This window comes from Caretta caretta, chromosome 5, assembly GCF_965140235.1.
Source record: "Caretta caretta isolate rCarCar2 chromosome 5, rCarCar1.hap1, whole genome shotgun sequence".
Lineage (NCBI taxonomy): Eukaryota > Metazoa > Chordata > Testudines > Cheloniidae > Caretta > Caretta caretta.
The window spans coordinates 41,954,944-41,976,900 of record NC_134210.1 but is presented as its reverse complement, the minus strand read 5'-3'; the positions used below and the strand labels follow the sequence as shown (position 1 = coordinate 41,976,900).

The window sequence follows — 21,957 nt, the reverse complement described above, 5'->3', positions numbered from 1 at the left end:
TCCAATGGTTAGAGCACTCACCTGAGAGCTGGCAGATCCTTATTAAAATCCCCTCTTCTGCTCAGGTGGAGCAGGGACTTGACCTGGGGATCATCATCTCCCAAGTGAGTATGCTAACTACTCGGCTAAAAGTTATGAAGGAGATCCTCCTGCTGCTGCTGCTGCTCTTTTGCTTCTTGCAAAAGTAACGGAGGAGCCTAACCCCAAGCGTTTGCAACTGAGAATCTCAAACAGAGGGAGGCACAGAACTCCCTGAAAGGGGTAGAGTTAGGGGCACAACCCTCACCTTGGCATCTCCAATGGTTAATTTAGGCAAGGAGCCGCATAGTGTACTGGCTTTTGTGAATGTCATTCAGAGGTGCCTGTCTTTCCGCATTCATTGTGTAGGGAGCCCCAGTGCCTAGCTCACACTTTGTGAATCCCAGTGATTTGCTAGGCACCAAAAAATTAGGTATGCTGATGCCGAGTGTCTTTGAATCTAGCTCCTCATTTGCATTGCCAAGCACTTGGCTAAGCATTCTGTTCAACAAATATGCAGGTGGTCTGAAGAAAATTTTACATAGCTCAAAACCCTATAGTTTTTTGTGAAACAGCTGGTTATCCAGATAATTTGTCTACAGTCACTGTGGTGATGTCTCCACTATTTCATCTCCCAAAGTTAGTACTTTGAAAACCGCACTCTGCAACTTATGCTTATCCCCAGTAGCTGACAGTTCATTCTACGCTATTACGACACACACTTCAACCGTTTGTTTTCTTCTGTATTTGAAAAGTGGAAGAAATCAGTTTCTTTGCAGAAACTGATGAAGCAATTTAAGTTTTCAGCTCACAGCTGACTTCTAATAGCTTGCTGGAAATGTGCCAAAATGTTTAGACCAAGGAGATAGATCAGGGTGGGCAAAGGATGGCCTGCAGGCTGGATCTGGCCTGTGGGATTGCCACCCCTGTCGCGCCGCAGGGCTAAGGCAGGCCCCTGGGGAGGGGGGTGGTAGGGCAGATGGCTAGGCGCGCACTGCCCTCGCCTGCAGGCACCAGGGAACCACGGCCAATGGGAGCTTCGGGGGAGGTACCCGCAGTCGAGGGCAGCACACAGAACCCTCTGCTCACCCCTCCCCCCCGCCCCAGGGGCCACAGGGATGTGGTGCCGGCTGCTTCCGGGAGTGGTGCAGGGCCAGGGCAGGCAGGCAGCCTGCCTTAGTCCCGTTGCACTCCGCTGCCACACTGGAGCCACTCGCGGTAAGCGGCGCCGGGCCAGAGCCCACACCCCAAATTCCTCCTGCACCCCAACCCCCTGCCCTGAGACCCCTGCCACACCCTGCTCCCCTCCTGCATCCCAACCTTCTGCTGCATCCCCACCCTCCTGCACCCCAACCCCCTGCCCTGAGCCCCCTGCCACATCCCGCAGCCCTCCTGCACGCCAACCCCCTGCCCTGAGCCCCCTGCTGCACTCCAACCCCCTGCCCTTAGCCCCCTTGTACATCTCGCATCCCTCCTGCTCCCCAACCCCTTGCCCTGAGCCCCCTCCTAAACCCTGCACCCCAACTCCCTGCCCCAGCCCTACATTCATGGGCCTGCATGCAATTTCCCCACCCAGATGAGGCAATTTCCCCACCCTCGGGTCAAAAAGTTTGCCTACCCCTGAGCTAGATACAGAAATGGGCTTATGTGCCAACAACTAGCTGCCATCGACATTCTCACCCCCCCGTTCAGCTGCCACTTAACCTTGCAGGTGCCTAAGGTCTCCTAGCATCTAAGTCTCCATTGGTAGGCAAGTGCTCCAGTGAAGAACTCAGCTGCAAAGAGCGAAGGGAACAAGTTCTGCCATCTTTCATTTTGAGTGCCTTCAAAATTTGTACGCACCAATGGCTGCATGTCAAAACTAGGCCATTGTACATTTATTAAAGCTAAAAGCACAAATAAGAATTTTACCTAAATGTAAGTGCATATACAAAACAGAGACTGGCTAAGAATGTGGCTGTTGCTTCTGCTATCAAGAGGCACTGAGATAAGCAAGGCACAACTTTTCACATGCTAATTAGCAATAGTCCCTCTATAGACCTGAGAGTTAAACTCCCACTAGCAGCCATATACACGCATAGAACATGTACAAAAACTACAAATCCCTTCCACATTTAGATCAAATAAGTTCATCACAATGAATATTGCAATAAATACAAAAGACATGAATATTGTAAATTACCATCACTATATTTCATATGGATTGTCAGTTCACTCCGTCAGTGAGGTAAAAGAGAAAACAGCTGGGATTTATAATATTCTGATCACTGTCTGAGTATACTTTTGGATATAACTACAAGGATTTCTAAATAATTTGTTAGGTAGAGCCTAACATGGAACTTCATTTTCTTCTATTGTTTTTGTTCCTTCAGTCCGAAACTAACCACAAGCAAAACGCCACTTTTTTCAGAGTGATATTTGAGTGATTCCTCTTTCTTTAAATTATGCCCTGTTTATAAAATAAAATTTTCTTGAAAATACTATGAAATCAGAGTGTTCAGAAAGTACAAGCATAAATAACAGAGAAAATGTTGCAACGTTTTCCTCCTGTCACCCTCATGATATATAGCCAGTAGATAGAATTGTAGCCCATATGAAAAGACAGACAAAACAGATGAGTGAGTCCACAGATCAAAGCAAAAGAGGTTTCTCTTCCTAGGAAAAAGAAGTTAGCTGTTCTGGAAGAATGAACTCACTGGCACTCTTTTCACTTCCAGCAGAGTAATGGGTGGCATGAGAAGAGGAGAAACAGAAGAGTCCAAAAAGAAAAATAAATTGAGGAAGAAAGGTAAAGAATGGAAAAGGAAAAGAATGAGTAACAAAAACAAAGAGAATAAAGGGAGGCCGACCAAAATGCAAATAATGGAAAATAAAAAGGAAGAAAAAAGCCAGAGAAAAGGGTAAAAGAATGAAAATTGAAAACAAGCAAAGAATTCAAATCAAGGAAAGAAAAGGAAAGAAAACACAGGACTGAGACACAAAAACAAACAAACAAAATAAAAACCAGAATGGCAAAAGAAATGTGAAAAAGCAGGTTTTAAAAGAGGAAATGTTATATACATTGTAAAACAAAACTAAGCCTGCAGCCCCTCCCCTCTAAGCTGACGTACTGGTTCTTAGAACTGCTCTGGCGCCCAGTATACACTAGTGCTCTCACCATTGCTAGTACCAGTGGAGCTGATCTGGTGCTACAGCAAGTGAGAGAACTGTACAAAAATCCGAGTGTAGGCACAGCCCTAGTTTACTGGGACAGACAATAAGTGTCCACTGTTTCCAGGGTCGGCCTTAGGGTAGGCCCTGGGAGAACTTTCTTTAGCACCCTTTATGTACTGCTTCCCCAGCAGTGGGCGGCCGCTCAGCAGGCAGAGCAGCAGCAGGTGGAGTGATGGTGGTGTTGCAGGTGTCATGCTGCTGGGAGGGTGGAGAGGGGAGGCGTGTGAGCGCCTGGCTCCTGCCCCACAGCCCCTTTTATCCCCTCCCACTGCCTCCCAGGTGGGCACAGCCCTTCTACAGCCTCTTGACCATGGCGCCTTGGGCAGACGCCCATGTTGGCCACCCGTAAGGCTGGCCCTACCTGTTCGTAAGGCAGCCTTTATCCACCACTATTGCTCCTTGCAATAGAAGACTCTAGAGGAGTTCCATCACCATTTCCCATCTGTCATATCTTAACATTATCTAGCTATCCATTTGGCTTTGGATGCTATACCCTTCACTCTAGTATCCTACTTGTGTGCGTGTGTGTCCACACACACCACAAACTCCTGCTCCCTAAAATAATTAAACTATTTTTCCTGAAAGCTGTGAAGAGAGAGAGAGAGATATTGTTAATCTCTGTTCTTAAATGGTTGGGAGGCGCTTAGATACTAGACTACTAAGGGGGGGGAGAGGGAGGAAGGAAGGCACATAAGTACCTAGACCAATAGACACCAAACCTGAACCTCACCTGAATACATCTGCTTGAGCGTGGTCTCATTTGTTTATGTGACCCACTTGGTGTTGTAAAAACCATGTCCCTGTGCACCATTCCTCCAGGACTTCTGTCCATCCATCCACAATATCAAGCTATGAAAGCCCCTACCGTAGTAGCACCCATTCCATTGCCACAGAAGCAATATGGTCTCTCCCTATATCACATTTCCATACATCATGGACATATTTTACCAATCACCATCTTATAATTTCCGTAAGTTTTGCAATTCACGGTCACTAATTATCTATTGTCACATAATTCAATTGGTGACTTAACTGTCCACTGCCAACTGATTTTACTTTATCTGTCTCGTTACACTGTCCTTAGTTTCACCTCTGCCCATTCCTGTGTTCCTCTTTCCCATTTGACTCCGTTTCCCCCCACTATCAGATTACCTCTGCTCTCCTCCAAGTTCTTGTACTGTGTCAGAACCTTTCAGCTCCCTTACCTCAGTTTCACTAAATTGACAACTTCATTAAAAAGAATGAATTAAGGCTCTTTTGCTCACAGACAGCAGAATATTAATTGCCAGTCACTACATAAAGATGTTAAAAATATTAATCATGGTGAGTACCACATGTCCTGGAATGGTTAGAAAAACATTTCCAACATCTGTTGAATAGTATGCTTTTCTAATCATCCAGACTATTGAAATAATACTGAGGAAAAATGAAAACTGAAGATAATACTGAGAAAATCACCATATAATATATTGATAAGGAATTGAAAACCAAAATAATTGTGTTTTTAGTCCTCTATATAAAATGATTAACTTGTGGAACTGGCTTTATTATTCCATATCCCAAGACAATATTGAATAGTTTTTACCTCTTTTAAACAAACATAGCTCATTAACAAATTGGCCTTAACTTAGTAGATGGAACTAGCATATATTTTTTCGGATTTTAGACTGACCTCAGATCATTATAATACTGATTCAAAAAAATCACCTTAAATTGTCATTACAATTTCAGTCTAGACAAAGGTGAAATTTTACACTGTTGGTGGGCTACACTACTTCTGCAAGACCTGAAAAGCTAAGAGTATATTAAAAAAGGCAAACTGGGTGTATTTACTTAATCAAAAGGCAATACTGTGAAACCTAATTAGTAGAACTAAAATAAAGGATGTACAGTGTCTAAAATCCAAACAAGAACAATTACTGAATAGAAGATCATTCAAAAATAAAAATCTTGAGTTATTATTAAGGTTCATGCTTTGAGCAAAAATCACCCTAATTTTTAAGTAAGGAAAATTGAAAATTGAATTAATAAACTTATATCTGTATTAAAGTCAGATCATATATGTCTCATAACATTGACTAGCACATTGGAAGGGAATAGTGTATATAACAACCACTGGAGAAAGATCAGATCAACTTACTTTCTTCAAAATATTTAGCATATAAAATCAGAAGAATGACTAAATATATCCATTTGGATCAGTTAATCAACAACTCTTGTTACTACTTCCTTTAGAGGCAGAAAAGACTTTGGTCTAGGCTGAATGAACATTTTTCTTTGAAGTGCTGAACAGATGATATCACCTAGGTTTGCTTGTTGAAGTAGTTCATTTTACTACAAGTCTTTCTAGGTGACTCCACTGCCAGAATGGATGCTGGAGAAAACAACAACATTATCACACCAGCAATTTATGGGTCCTCTAAAATATCAAGGAAGGACCCTGGAAAAAATATTTTTTTGTGTTTTCTCCTATGCCTGCAGCATAAGATGTACATACCTTTTTGGACAAGTACTTTTTCAGGGATTCTTAACATAATATTCAACTCAGATATTTTCATCAAATTACACGATTTCTCAGTTTTCACCACAAAAGTATTTCTTGCAAAATTAAAATTGAGAATTTAGAACAACGTTATGTAATCTCCAGGGTAAAACTTCAAATAGTCCATTGTTCGCGAAGAACAAGGTTGATGAGGGGGAAAAAAGCTTTTATTTGTAAGGACTAATGCACATGTGGCTTGTTGCCTCATTTTTTGTTTTTTAAATGTTACTCAACATGGTCATTAAGTACTATTTTTCTCTTAAAATAAGATTAAAGTTGTGAGTAACCAGTCTACTGGGATACTGCATTTATCCACAGAAATCCCATTAGGTCCAAAAGACATGACGCTAGTGAGAAAATGTGACTATTTTGGTTTTGTAATGACCTCAGAATCACCAACATGTAAAACAACAACAATTTAGGCTCTCTCTACAGCATGGAGACTACAGCTGCAGAGGTATGTTGGCATAACCCGGCAGTGTAAATGGAAGGCGTTTTTCCATGGTTTTAGTAACACCATCTCCCTGAAGAAAGTTAGCTAAGTTGAAGTGTTCTTTTATCAACCTACCTGAGTCCACAATGGGGTGAGGTCGGCATAGCTGTGTCAGTCAGGGATGTGGTTGTTTAGAGCCCTGACCAATGTAGCTATGTCAACCTAAACTTTAAGTGTAGACCAAGCCTTATACTCTCAATCAAGGTATTCTCATTATGCAAATTAAATTATCTGATTCTTATATACTATCTTATCAGTAGGGTCCTACCAAATTCACAGCCATGAAAAAAGCATCATGGACAGTGAAATCTGGTATTCCCCTGTGAAATCTGGTCTTTTGTGTGCTTTTTATCCTATGCTTTACTGATTTCACAGAGGAGACAAGTGTTTCTCAAATTGGGGGTTCTGACCCAAAAGGGAGTTGCATGGGGGGGAGAGGGTCACTAGATTATTTTAGGGGCGTCGTGGTATTGACATTCTTACTTCTGCTCTGCTGCCTTCAGAGCTGGGTGGCTGGAGAGCGGTGGCTGCTTGCCAAGGGCCCAGCAATACCATACCTGCCATCCTTACTTCTGGGCTGCTGCTCCTGCTGGCACCAGCTCTCCAGCTGCCCAGCTCTGAAGGCAGTATGGGTAGTAGTACCGCAACCCCCCCCCAGCTTCTTTTTGGGTCAGGACCCCTACAATTACAACACCATGACATTTCAGATTTAAATAACTGAAATCATGAAATGTACAATTTTAAAAATCCTATTACCGTGAAATTGACCGAAATGGATCGTAAATTTGGTAGGGCCCTACTTATCAGTAATAATCCACACATACAACCTACTGCGTTTCCCTATCCTCCTCACGAAGTATGTTAAGTAGTTTGATGAAAGAAGAGGGGGCTTTAAACAGAGAACACATGCTTGTGGAACAGATCGGTATGGAACACTCTGAAGTAAATTCCAGATTTTGTCCCAGACAGTATACCAATGTAGAGAAAATTTACAGCGTTTACTATAAGAACATGTGAACTGCCATACCGGAACAGACCAGTGATGCATCTAGTCTAATATCCTGTCTCCAGCAATAGCCTGTACAGTACCTGATACTTCAGAAGGCAGCAAATCCCCTCCCCAAATGAACCCAGCCAACTGTGCAACACTATATCATGTGGGCCACAGAATGGGGAAGAGGGTAGGGTTTCCCTGGAACAAAATCACATTCCAATTAAACAGCACTCTGTTCTAGTTTTCATAACTTGACATTCAAAATTTTATTTAGCACACCCCCACCCCTCAAAAATTCTGTATCTAGCTAAATGCATGATGCTTGTATATGTTACAAAGCCAGATAATGTTGGGAGTGTATGTAGGCAAAAATGGTATACAATACCTTGGATGCTTAAATTGGGCTGTTAGACACAGAAAATATATTATTTCTTCATCTTTCACTAGCTTAGCAATAAATAAACCATAAGATTTTGAGGCAGTAAATGCAATGCTAGACATCCCTAGAGTAAAGCATGGATCATCTCTGAATGTGTTAAGTGAACAAGGAGCCAAATCCAAGCCCAGATGCCTGGCCCAAATAAACTTAGACATGAAGAAATAAAAACTGTATTTCTCTGGCATGGACAACTGCTAGAAGCATTAGCAATAAGTAGTATAACTTTGGCAGAAGGACCATTTTGATCAAATACAATCTTCCAAACATTCAACAGTGGGAGAACAATTAAATGATCGAGGTTTTGATCACATGCTGGCAGTGTGGGGTTGGGGTGGGGCGGGGCAAGGATGAGGAAAGAAAGGGATTTACTGCTTATTTTTTTTACCAGCTTAGTGGCAATACAAAGACTGAAATAAATGTGTATTTTTTGCCAAACAGAGTAGAAATCCCCCTCTTTCCAATGTGTTTTTAATACAGATCTCTGGCATTAATTTATTCTTTAAAGGGGCCTGTAGCAATCAAAAGAAATATTTTGATAATTCCTTTTTTAAAGGTAGCTTGGTAAATCAATGGCCTTAGCAAGAGAGATCCAATATGGGGCCTGATTTTCCAGTCTAGCCAAGGTACCTTGGCTTCAGTCTGAAAAGGAAGGGAACAAACGTGACTCTAATCTATCTTTGTGTTCATGAACTGGAACAACATTTTATCTTTGATTCCCCAGGCTAGAGTAGGCATGTCAAAGAGGCCTGGCTCTTCGTTTTCAGGAACTGACTGCTCAGAGCACACTTATCAAATTGAGCCCCAAAAGCAACATAGGCAAGGGAATATATAGTTTGCGAATCCCACTAGGGTTTTGGCGTGAGTTAGGTGCTGAACTGCTGGGTTCTGTCCAGCTCTAATTAGGACACAGAATGCCAGGAGACACAAAATGCCTAGCAATTTGAAGGTTTGGTTTCAAAGCTGTTTCTGAATCAAGTGGACAGTGCTGAAGATATTCTGGAATCTGTGCTAAGCTAGGTAGATCTTTGTGATAATAGAGCCTGTAACTGGACACGATCTGCTGAGATCATGAATTGTGACTTTTCTAGGTTTATCCTCAATCTTAGAGATTGAATGAACTGTCCATGTGTTGCACAGAGAAGACTGGAGCTCTTCTAGCAACTTTGCTTTTATGAGCAATATGGAAAGATGTGGACACCTTGCCTTCTTAGGTGAGTTGCTGCCACTTTAACAAATTTGTTAAGTTCTTCCAGAGCAGCAGATAAAAATGAAAATTGGGCTAATTGAAATTTCCTCCTGCAAAACAGAGGAATTATCAGGATTACTCCCTACAAGGAATGGTGGCTCTAGACCTGGAATTGGACTCAGAACCTGTGATGGAGTATGAGGAGACTGAATTAATAGGGCAACACTATAGAGTTCAATAACCAATACCAAGATGTGCTTCTGCCCCACAGAATGTGGTTCCTGTGACAGAAGGTTCCCTTCAGCTGCAATAGATCTCTTAGCACCAACGGACTCATGGTTCCAGTCTTCTTAGAACCAGAAGAGGAGTGTACACAGTCTTGAGAATCTGCTGCTGCTATCTTTTCTTCCTCTTCTCATAGATTCTTGGCACCAACTAAGAGCATCTTGGACCAGGGTCTGGGAGTAGTATAGGCCCCTACAAGGTAGTGTCGAAAAGGCCTGGAGAAAGTGTCTTTTAGCACCAGATTCTCTCTCTCTCTCTCTTTTTTTTTTAAACACTTTCAGGAGCGTGGAGAAGGAGGTGGAATCAGTTCAGAGTCCAGATCCATCCTACATTTCATCTGTTTCATAACTGGATCCCCTTGACTGATAATGCTTTATCCTCAGCTCTCATGAACTTTGGTGCAGGCTTTGGTGCAGGTTGAACCGAGGAGCACAGGCATTATTCCATGGCAGTTCATACATTGAAATAAGGTCTTTAATGTAGCTGGGACTTGATCCATTAATTGCCTTGAAAATTAGGACCAAAGCCTTGAACTGTCATTGGAAGCTGACTGGGAGCAACTAGAGGGACTTGAGCATGGTTCTGATGTGCTCACAGTGGCCTAATCAATGGAGACGGTCGGCAACCACATTCTTTACTAGCTGGAGCTGGTGCATCGTCTTTACATTCAGTTTCAGGCATTTTTAATTATAGTAATCCATGGTAGTGGAGATGACAAATGTACGGATCACTGTGACCAGGTCCTCTTCTGCTATCTGGCTGTCCAAATCAAACAGACCCCAATGCTTCATAGCACTTTGATGAATGGGGGCTGTATGCCTTCCATGGAAGGTGGAAACAGCTTCTTGGCTAGTTCTTGAAAGCATTTCCCCTTCTGACTGCTGTCACTTAACTCTTGCCTGGGTTCAGCTTGTACCAGCTGCTCTTCATCCATAAACTTGTTTCTTGTAGGTGATCTGATATTTAGAAATGGTGGTGGTTGCATCAATTGACCATGAGATATATAGCTCAGCATCAGCAGCATACTATTCACAGCCAAACCCAACACATCTCACTATCTCTCCCAGTGGTGCATGTAGATATTGAGGAGAAGAGGGGATAGTATGGATCACTGTGGGACCCCACGTATGAAGGCCTTTAGAGGAGGAGGAGGAACAGTCACACATCATCACTCTGTGGAGGAACAACTGAAGCCAATGTAGTTGGCTTTGTTCTATCTACTGCTCTACCCTTGATGATCTTTGAGAGAAAAGAATGAAAGCATAGCTCCACCTGCTCCCTTCTAGGGCAGGGGTGGCCAAACTTACTGGCCCTCTGAGCCACATACAACAACCTTCAGAAGTTCGAGAGCCGGGGCACATCTGCCGGGAGCCGGGACTTGGGGCTTCAGCCCCACTCCTGCTGTAGCCCTGAGCCCCAGCAGGTGCTGCCTGCTGGGCAGAAGCCCCAAGACCCCCTTCCCCACTGGGCAGAAGACCCTTCTACCCTGCTGCAAGGCAGAGGTCCTGAGCTCCCCCCCAACAGTCTGGTAGGTGGAGAATGGAGGGCTGTGGGGGGGCTCTGCGAGCTGCACTTTAATGGTAAATAAGCCGCAGTTTGGCTGTCAGGCCTTCTCAAGGGTCAGCAGGTAAGTCAATAGGACCTCATGATCAATGTTATTGAGGGCAGGTGATAGGTTTAATATCGGCATGGACATCTGATCCTCATATACCACCATCAACCAATGCAAAAACTGCAGTCTCTGTGCAAACCACCAAGTCTGTACCTAGAACCACCTACAAGCTTCAGCCAAAGCAATCTGACTTAGGCATCTAGGTGCTATGAGAGTTTTCTTGCCAAAACCTAAAGCACAATATGGCCTATTGACTTCATAGATATGGTCATAAGAGTACCCTTTCTATCATTATGTATGGTGTATTAACATGTAGTAGAAGATTTTTTGAATTATATGGCTACAGATAGGGTCCATTGCTGGTTGTAAATATTTGAGACTCCTTGAATTTTGTAGAGAAGAATGGATTCTGCTGCTCCAGACAGCACATGTAATCACTGCCACAGAACGGTCATAAAATTATAGGGACCTCAGTATATGTCCCGGTAAGGATTCCTAAATTTAAAATTAAAACTATATCACATATTTCTCTTTAGCTTTCTTAACAACACTTCTTCAACTGCCTTGTTAGACAGTAAAATCTGGTAATAATTATCAAACACCATGCACACTATTTACAATAGAGTCATATTTCTTTTATTTCTTTTTTTGCATAAAAAAGTAGAATGCTGCTGAAAAGTACCCAAATGTCTGCTGTGCTCCATGCCAATACAGCAGCTCAGCCAAAAATGCAAAGAGAAAAGTTTGCCAAATAAAAGGAAACATAACAAATTGGTAATGGTTTCTATCTTGACAGAAAATGAAAATTATGCCTCAATGTGTGGCCACTGATGTGGACACATAAAAATATCTTAGAGACAATAATTTTACCTCAGATAACACACCCTGACAGTAGAGCACAGCATACTGGCTAGCTTTCACTTCCCTTAAAAGCAGCAACCATGACCAACAAAACGGCCTAGGAATGCCTATCACACAAGCACATGCCATGCACTCATAATATTTACTACAAATCATCTTAAGTACAAACACTGCTTTTTGAGGGGTGGGCTGCAAATAAGAGAGAAGGAATTTTTAATGTGAACTTGCCACAATTGGATCAAATCACCCAGTCCAGCTGAGGACACTGAAAGAAAAGAGCAAACCTTTCTCCCAAAAAACCAAAGTTTAATTTTAGTTTCCAAAACACTCTAGTGTTTGTGTATATATACAGTTTATATACTGCTTAGGGCTTATCTACATTGCTCCACTTTGTGTACTACAGGAGTGCAGACTCTGCCAGTGCAAACTTAAAGGTTTATGTATTATTATGGGCCAGGATCGTATGTAACTTCTTGAGGCGGGAGATGTGACAGATGTGAGTCCAGGGGTTTCAAAGGACTACACTGAACCATGTGCCAGACAAGAAACACACTTTTGAAAAAGAACGTGTTAAGTGGTTTTTCTGGGAAATATGTAGGGGGAAGTGAATTCAAATGCTCCAACCTTTTGAAACTATGCCCTGTGGAGAGGGTCTTGTCTGCTGATTATCTGTTACCGAAGACTAAGTTCAGAGGCCTGAGCTGTATAAAAAAATGGCTGCTCTGTTCAGCTTCGGTTCTGGTTCTGAATCTGAGACAGTTATAAACTTATAACCATGGGGAAAAGCCATGGATTTTGAAGGACTGACACCTACCACAGTCCCAGGATGGAGTTGGGTTGACTTCTGGTAAGCTTCTTAGCATGTGTGGAGGTTATTTTGTGGTTTAGTATGTTTTCTCTGTAATGCTTTCACCTCAAGAATAAACATGCTTGCTTATAAAGAGCTGTTGTGTGGTAAATTATAACTACAGGCAATTGCGCTGTTCATTACCTCTAGAAAGAAAGCAAAGCACAAACACTGGCCTTTTGGTGGTCTGGCTTGCTGGGGATATTACAGTGAAGGCAAGGAATTGTGCAGACTGGAAAAACCCCAATCAGGAGGGATAGAGATGCAGGTCTCTGCCCAAGAGAGGTGACAGCTGAGGAGCCGGGAGCCTAGACTGGGAGCCCTTGAGGGACCATGGAGAGGAAATACAGATGTAGTTGCTCTGAACTGTGACGTATATTTAAACAAAACTGGTGTAAATTGTCATTGCTACTTTTAAGTCTGTGGAGCTATACCGGGGTGGCCAAACTTATTGGCCCTCTGAGTGCATACGATAATCTTCGAAGTTCGAGAGTCAAGGCACACATGCCAGGGGCCGGGGCTTGGGGCTTCAGCCCCGAGGGAGGTGCCTGATGGGATGAAGCCCCGAGACCCCCATCCCTACTGGGCAGAAGCCCCTACCCCACCACCCCGCTGCAAGGCAGAGGTCCCAAGCTTCCTCGCAGTCCCCTGGTCTGGAAGATGGAGAATGGATGGGAGCATGGGGGGGCTCTGTGAGCCGCACTTTAATGGTAAAATAGCCGGCTGTGGCTCATGGGCCACCGTTTGGCCACCCCTGAGGTATACACTCGCTGAGGATGTGCTTCCTGGCTTATTAAACTAACAAACTTAGATATTTCAAAAGTACCATTATGTCAAAAAGCATGGAAATAATCATAACAGTAAAATGATACTGGCTCATATATTTCTGTAGAAGAAATGCCCCTTGTGAAGTGAGTATATGGTTCTGGAAGTCAGGACTTCCCAAAGTCAACAGTAAAGCAAAAATCAACTCCCAGTGACAGGAATGGAAAATGCAGTAGGAATGGGGCATGCCAGTGTGGCTCCTTCTGTTAATATATTTATATATCTTGCTAATACATGGTCAAGATAAATAATAAATATGCTATTACACAGATTGGCATAAGCATAAATACTTTACTCATATAGACATAGTATATAAAGGAGTGATGAGCAGAAGTTTCACATGAATATCTAAAAGTTAGAAGGTTATTCTTACTACCCATAATCTGACAGGTCCTGGCTCTCTTCTTCCTTGTGTCACACCTCATCCCTACCAGTAGGTCATGGTTCCCCTAAATTCTGATGCTACACACCAGCCTCTTCAAAGGGGCATTGTCTGTGCCTCACGCTCTCAAGGAAACTGCGGAATCACCTGATCAAGATCCTCTACAGCAAACAGGGAAAGATTAAGAATGAGCTCTCAAAAATGGATACTCTCATAAAGAACCAACCTTCCACACAAACTTCCTCGTGGCTGGATTTTACTAAAACTAGACAAGCCATTTACAACACACACTTTGCTTCTCTACAAAAGAAAAAAGACACTAAACTTTCTAAACTACTACATGCTACAAGGGGCCACAGCAATGGTTCCCTCACCCCACCTAGCAATATTGTTAACCTATCCAACTATACTCTCAGCCCAGCAGAAGCAGCTGTTCTATCTCGGGGCCTCTCTTTCTGCCCCTCCACCCCCACGAACATGATACAGTTCTGTGGTGACCTAGAATCCTATTTTCGACGTCTCCATCTCAAGGAATATTTCCAAAATACCTCTGAACAACATACTAATCCACAGAGGTCTCCCTGCCAACACTACAGAAAGAGGGATTCTAGATGGACTCCTCCTGAAGGTCGAAACAGCAGACTGGACTTCTACATAGAGTGCTTCCGCCGACATGCACGGGCTGAAATTGTGGAAAAGCAGCATCACTTGCCCCATAACCTCAGCCATGCGGAACGCAATGCCATCCACAGCCTCAGAAACAACTCTGACATCATAATCAAAAAGGCTGACAAAGGAGGTGCTGTTGTCATCATGAATAGGTCGGAATATGAACAAGAGGCTGCTCGGCAGCTCTCCAACACGAGTTTCTACAAGCCATTACCCTATGATCCCACTGAGAGTTACCAAAAGCAACTACAGCATTTGCTCAAGAAACTTCCTGAAAAAGCACAAGATCAAATCCGCACAGACACACCCCTGGAACCCCGACCTGGGATATTCTATCTACTACCCAAGATCCATAAACCTGGAAATCCTGGGCGCCCCATCATCTCAGGCATTGGCACCCTGACAGCAGGATTGTCTGGCTATGTAGACTCCCTCCTCAGGCCCTACGCTACCAGCACTCCCAGCTACCTTCGAGACACCACTGACTTCCTGAGGAAACTTCAATCCATCGGTGATCTTCCTGATAACACCATCCTGGCCACTATGGACGTAGAAGCCCTCTACACCAACATTCCACACAAAGATGGACTACAAGCCGTCAAGAACACTATCCCCGATAATGTCACGGCTAACCTGGTGGCTGAACTTTGTGACTTTGTCCTTACCCATAACTATTTCACATTTGGGGACAATGTATACCTTCAGATCAGCGGCACTGCTATGGGTACCCGCATGGCCCCACAGTATGCCAACATTTTTATGGCTGATTTAGAACAACGCTTCCTCAGCTCTCGTCCCCTAAAGCCCCTACTCTACTTGCGCTATATTGATGACATCTTCATCATCTGGACCCATGGAAAAGAAGCCCTTGAGGAATTCCACCAGGATTTCAACAATTTCCATCCCACCACCAACCTCAGCCTGGTCCAGTCCACACAAGAGATCCACTTCCTGGACACTACAGTGCTAATAAACAATGGCCACATAAACACCACCCTATACCGGAAACCTACTGACCGCTATTCCTACCTGCATGCCTCCAGCTTTCACCCTGACCACACCACACGATCCATCGTCTACAGCCAAGCTCTGCGATACAACCGCATTTGCTCCAACCCCTCAGACAGAGACAAACACCTACAAGATCTCTGTCAAGCTTTCTTACAACTACAATACCCACCTGCAGAAGTAAAGAAACAGATTGATAGAGCCAGAAGAGTTCCCAGAAGTTACCTACTACAGGACAGGCCTAACAAAGAAAATAACAGAACGCCACTAGCGGTCACCTTCAGCCCCCAACTAAAACCCCTCCAACGCATTATTAAGGATCTACAACCTATCCTAAAGGATGACCCAACACTCTCACAAGTCTTGGGAGACAGGCCAGTCCTTGCCTACAGACAGCCCCGCAACCTGAAGCAAATACTCACCAACAACCACATACCACACAACAGAACCACTAACCCAGGAACTTATCCTTGCAACAAAGCCCGTTGCCAATTGTGCCCACATATCTATTCAGGGGACACCATCACAGGGCCTAATAACATCAGCCACACTATCAGAGGCTCGTTCACCTGCACATCCACCAATGTGATATATGCCATCATGTGCCAGCAATGCCCCTCTGCCATGTACATTGGTCAAACTGGACAGTCTCTACGTAAAAGAATAAATGGACACAAATCAGATGTCAAGAATTATAACATTCATAAACCAGTCGGAGAACACTTCAATCTCTCTGGTCACGCAATCACAGACATGAAGGTCGCTATCTTAAAACAAAAAAACTTCAAATCCAGACTCCAGCGAGAAACTGCTGAATTGGAATTCATTTGCAAATTGGATACTATTAATTTAGGCTTAAATATAGACTGGGAGTGGCTAAGTCATTATGCAAGGTAGCCTGTTTCCTCTTGTTTTTTCCTAACCCCCCCCCCCCCCCATATGTTCTGGTTTAACTTGGATTTAAACTTGGAGAGTGGTCAGTTTAGATGAGCTATTACCAGCAGGAGAGTGAGTTTGTGTGTGTATGGGGGTGGGGGGGATGTGAGAAAACCTGGATCTATGCAGGAAATAGCCCGACTTGACTATGTAAAGAGTTGTCACTTTGGATGGGCTAGCACCAGCAGGAGAGTGAATTTGTGTGGGGGGGTGGAGGGTGAGAAAACCTGGATTTGTGCTGGAAATGGCCCACCTGCTGATCACTTTAGATAAGCTATTACCAGCAGGACAGTGGGGTGGGAGGAGGTATTGTTTCATATTCTCTGTGTGTATATAAAGTCTGCTGCAGTTTCCACGGTAAACATCTGATGAAGTGAGCTGTAGCTCACGAAAGCTCATGCTCAAATAAATTGGTTAGTCTCTAAGGTGCCACAAGTACTCCTTTTCTTTTTGCGAATACAGACTAACACGGCTGTTCCTCTGAAACCTGCTCTTCCCTTCTTTCCAAAGCAGCAACAAGTGAGTAAGATATTGATCTCACTTAGCTGAATCCTGCTATACTAGCTCACTGCAAAGTTGGTGGCTCTGTAGCTTCTGAAAAGTATGTTTCAGAGTGAGTACGATTACATTAGCTATGGATGTAGCTTTCAGATGCAGGTAATGTAATGTAAATTTCAGATGCAGGTAATGTAAACTTGCATGGGATTAAAGTACAGAATATCACTAAGGGCTTGTCAATGCAGTGATTTAGTGCATGACAAGCCAGGGAGTGAATCTACAATGCTCTAGCCTGCTCCACACTAAGTGGCCATGTGTTCCTTGCACTAAAGTTCCCTAGTTTTTTCAAAACAGCAGTAGATCAAAGCATACTAGGGAACTTTCAGTGTACAGCAGCAGGATCCACATAGCCATTTAGAACATGGTAGGCTAGTGTGCTGTAGACTTCCACACCGGCTTGCTGTGCATTAAATAACTGTATAGACATGCACTTAATTTGAAGGAAACAGAATCTCAGTTGAGATGCTACTGGTTCCTGCTACTTACTTTGGGGAGAGGGTGACTGGCAAAGAAAACGAACTGCCTTTCTGCCTCCTGAAGAGGCCCTGAAGTAGGAATAGGGAAACAGACTGTCTGACCTTCTCCAGAAGAGAACCTACCACTACAGGTAAGTGAGATGGGGGGGGGGGGGGGGGCGGGAAAGACTTACTAAATTGAAAAAAGGTTCTGGTTCAGAGATGGGTGAAAATTTGGAGTAGGCCTTATTTTTCGCTAATCAGATTTTCCCTTCCCTAATATAATGCATTAAAAATCCTTACCATCCTTCATCATCCTCTACTTCAGGTTCAGACATTTCATTTTCAGGAGTGTCTGCTATTGCCTGAGTTAGCTTTGATTTGAATCGGTCCAGCAGCGCCAGCGTCTGAAATGAAATATCTTTTGTTTTACTGAAGTTTTGTAACAATAAAATACACAATACACTTATGTTTGGATTACTTGAGGAGTAGTCAGTTGACGTGGATAAGAAATTGTTCAAAAAACATATTTGAGGAAGATACTCCCACACAGTTCACAAATTCCCCGTCCCCATCAGTGATTACCATGTTGCCTTTTTGACCTGACCACATGATGCAAGTGTTGGGATGCAAGGTGCGGTGTAACCAACTGAATGAAACCATTGGCTTTTAATGTGGTCACTCAAGGTCATTTCCTATAATTTTAACAAACAATAGATAATAAATTAATAATCCTCCTGCAAAGAACAACCTCCAGATAATTTATGAAAGTGGATATAAACAAACTATATATTGCTATTAGTATATTAGTAAGAGTTATAAATATTAATACCTAGAAGTAATGTAAGGAATTTATTATAGGTTATGAAATTTCGTCAGTCATCTACAATGTCTTAAGCATATTTACTTAAAGGAGCAGTTACTTTCTAAGAGTAAGATAAACAACACAGACTACTGAAGACAATTTTACTGTGGAGATTTGTCATTTTTCTCTAGTGAAGAAATCAATGAAATAAATTAAAAATAATTCAGGCTTTGATGTCCTAACTTCGTTGACATTGACATACTGTATTTTACAGTGCAGATACAACTTTTCCAATTCTGTACTAACATTTTCAAAAAACTGTAACAGTATGTGAGCGGAAATATTTTGTGTGTGTGTGTATGTATATATATACACATATATCTCACAAAAAATTCTCACAGCAAAATAACTGACCAAGTATTATTATTTTAACAACTACAATTGGTTAATAACTTAGCTAGGTTAATAACTAAATCACACAGTGTTTTAACAGCATGTGCTGCAAAGAGCCACAGGAGACAGATTAAAGAGCCACCTGCAGCTTGCGAGCCTCAGCCTGAGTATCACTGCTGTAACTGTACTGATACAGTATATCATAATCACAGTCACTTACAGCTGTTATTTTATTCTGTAAAACACCTCTGTATGACTGCTTTTATTTTTTAAATCTAGTTCTAAAAGTAAAAAAGAAAACTTTTTGAAGTCTCTCCCCAAAAGTTAAAAAATGGGAATCAGAAACAGAAAATATCACAAATGTGCAATGTAGTCAAGTTTCCTTGTGCAAGCAACCTTATCTTTGGGAACTTCCTGGCTTATGAGTTCTTTCACTACTTTAGTGTAGCATTAACAATAGGTTTTTTGTTTGGGAAGGGTGGTTGCATTTAATGTCCATATTTTCTGTTTAAGAAAAGGGGGAGGGGAAAGAGAGAAGAAAAATTTCAGAACTAATGATTTTGCAGAGCATAATAGCTCCACAGTTTTCTTGAGGGATGAAAACAAGTTGCTTCCCTCCTCCCACTGTGCGAGCAGGGGAAAGAAAACCCTTGGCCACTTTAAGGGTTGTAAAATTCATTTTGTTGCATTAGCAGATATCCAGTACAGGTTCAACAGGGGCTCTGGCTCCCTCATAAACTGGAATTAGAAGTGGATTAGGAGAAGATTAGTTGGTGTTGGTCCTGCTTTGAGCAGGGGGTTGGACTAGATCAGTGGTCTCCAAACTTTTTGAATTGCGCACCCCCAGGGCCAGCTCTGGGGAAGCAAAAAAAAAAAAAATAAAGAAGAAGAAGAAGAGCTGCCAAAGACGGAGCAGGGAGAGCCGAGCTGCTGCTGGCATGCCGCCGAAGAATCTAAGGTCCAGGAGTGCTGCTGCTGCCGTGCCGGTGGCACTCCTTCGGCAGCGCTCCTCCTGCAGTGCACACCCCACTTGGGAGACTACTGGACTAGATGACCTCCTGAGGTCTCTTCCAACCCTAATCTTCTATGATTCTATGAGACACCTCAAAGAAGATGGGAAAGGAGACCGGGGTGCCTCACGTTTGGTACAGCGAGGAAACAATCCCCTTTCCCTCACCTGTTAACCCTCTGATGAGGGCAATGGCATCTCAACAGCAGTATTGAGACCCAGTAGAAGGGAAAGGTGTGTGTGATATGCCCTTCCACTCTGGGAATGGTTTTCCAACCAGTTATGCACCCACCTTATAGTAGCACCATCCTGTTTATTTATGAGAAGGTCAGGCTAGACAGTATCAAAGTCAAGATATACCACATCTACTGCTTCCCCCCCCATCCACAAGGCTTGTTATCCTGACAAAGAAAGCTATCAGGTTGGTTTGACATGATTTGTTCTTGAGAAATCCATGCTGTTACTTGGTAACTTATCATCTTGTAGGTGTTTGCCAATTCATTGCTTAATTATTTGCTCCATTATCATTCTGGGTGTTGAAGTTAAGCTGACCGGTCTGTAATTCCCCAGGTTGTCCTTATTTCCCTTTTTACAGATTGGCATATTTTCCCTCTTCCAGTGTTCTGGAATCTCTTCCGTCTTCCATGACTTTTCGAAGATAATCACTAATAGCTCAGATATCTCCTCAATCATCTCCTTGAGTATTCTAGGATGTATTTCATCAGACCCTGATGACCTGAAGACATCTAACCTAAATAATTATTAACTTGTTCTTTCCCTATTTTAGCCTCTGATCCTACTTCATTTTCACTGACATTCACTATGTTAGACATACAATCGCTACTAACCTTTTTGGTGAAAACTAAAACAAAAAAGTCATTTAGCACTTCTGCCATTTTCACATTTTCTGTTATTGTTTTTCCCCCATCACTGAGTAATTGGTCTACCCTGTCTTTGGTTTTCCTCTTTCTTCTAATGTATATTTTCTTCTTACCCTTTATGTGTCTAGCTAGTTTAATCTCGTTTTGTGCCTTGGTCTTTCTAATTTTGTTCCTACATACTTGTGTTATTTGTTTATATTCATTCTTTGTAATTTGACCTAGTTTCCACTTTTTGTAGTATTCTTTTTTGAATTTCAGATAACTGAAGATCTCCTGGTTAAGCCAGGGTGGTCTCTTGCTATACTTCCTCTCTTTCCTACACAGTGGGGTAGTTTTCTTTTGTGCCCATAATAACGTCTCTTAGAAAAAATGCCAACTCTTGAACTGTTTTTCCCCTTAGACTTGCTTCCATGATATCTTACCTACCAACTCCCTGAGTTTGCTAAAGTCTGCCTTCTTGAAATCCATTATGTTTATTGTGCTGTTTTTCCCTCCTCCCATTCCTTAGAATCATGAACTTTACCATTTCATGATCACTTTCACCTAAGCTGCCTTCCACTTTCAAATTCTCGACCAGTTCCTCCCATTTATCAAAATCAAATGTAGACCAGCCTCTCCCCTAGTAGCTTTCTTCACCTTCTGAAATAAAAAATTGTATTCAATACATTCCAATAACTTGTTGGACAATCTATGCCCTGCTGTGTTATTTTCTCAATAGATGTCTGGGTAGTTGAAGTCCTCCATCACCACCAAGTCCTGTGCTTTGAAATTATTTTGTTAGTTGTTTAAGAATAAGCCTCATCCACGTCTTCTTCCAGGTTAGGTGGTCTGTAGTAGACCCCTAACCTCTGTATCCAAATAAATACATTTGTAAAGTGTAATGTATGCATCTTGGATATATGTTATTTTCTGCTTCACAGTTTCATGTTTTAAAATATTCCAAATTTTGTTATCTAAAAGCCACATCTATTTTAAACTTAGCAAAGCACATTTATTCACCAACCAAGTTTGATTTTGCAATGTTCTCTCTTTTTTGTTATAGCTAAGAAAAAATATTCTTTCTACATTAGAGAAAATATATTTTTGTCCATTTCAAAACTACAACATGGTTGTAATCTCTTGAAAACTTAATAAAAAAGTCAATTTTGGACAGAGACCAAGCATGTAACAAATCAGGCCAAAAGGTAAATGTTATGGAGAGCAGGGGAACATAAGGGAAACTTTTTGCAACAGTAGTGACACTGGCTGTGACCATATGCACTAAGCGACATTTACACTATGAGCTAGGGGTGTGATTCTCCTGCTCACATACATATATTTGCACTAGTGTGAGTAGAAACAACAGCGTAGACATGATAGTATGTGTAGCAGCAGCGGAGGGATGGCATATCTGTAATTTTCACTCCATGCATCTGAAGAAGTGGGGTTTTTTACCCATGAAAGTTTATGCCCAAATAAATCGGTTAGTCTTTAAGGCGCCACCAGAGACTCCTCGTTATCTATGTGGATAGCCCTTCTCTCCCGAATTTTTTTTGGGGCAAACTCA

The 21,957-nt window shown here is 42.5% G+C and overlaps 1 protein-coding gene across 1 annotated transcript in view; it reads right to left on the bottom strand.

The window, feature by feature from the left end:
- CWC27 (CWC27 spliceosome associated cyclophilin) overlaps nucleotides 1–21,957 on the bottom strand; it is a 237,114-nt gene that overhangs the window by 10,035 nt on the left and 205,122 nt on the right. The window contains exon 13 of the mRNA XM_048850911.2: nucleotides 17,627–17,730. Within this exon, the coding sequence (XP_048706868.1) occupies nucleotides 17,627–17,730 (104 nt within the window). The remainder of the gene's footprint in view (nucleotides 1–17,626; nucleotides 17,731–21,957) is intronic.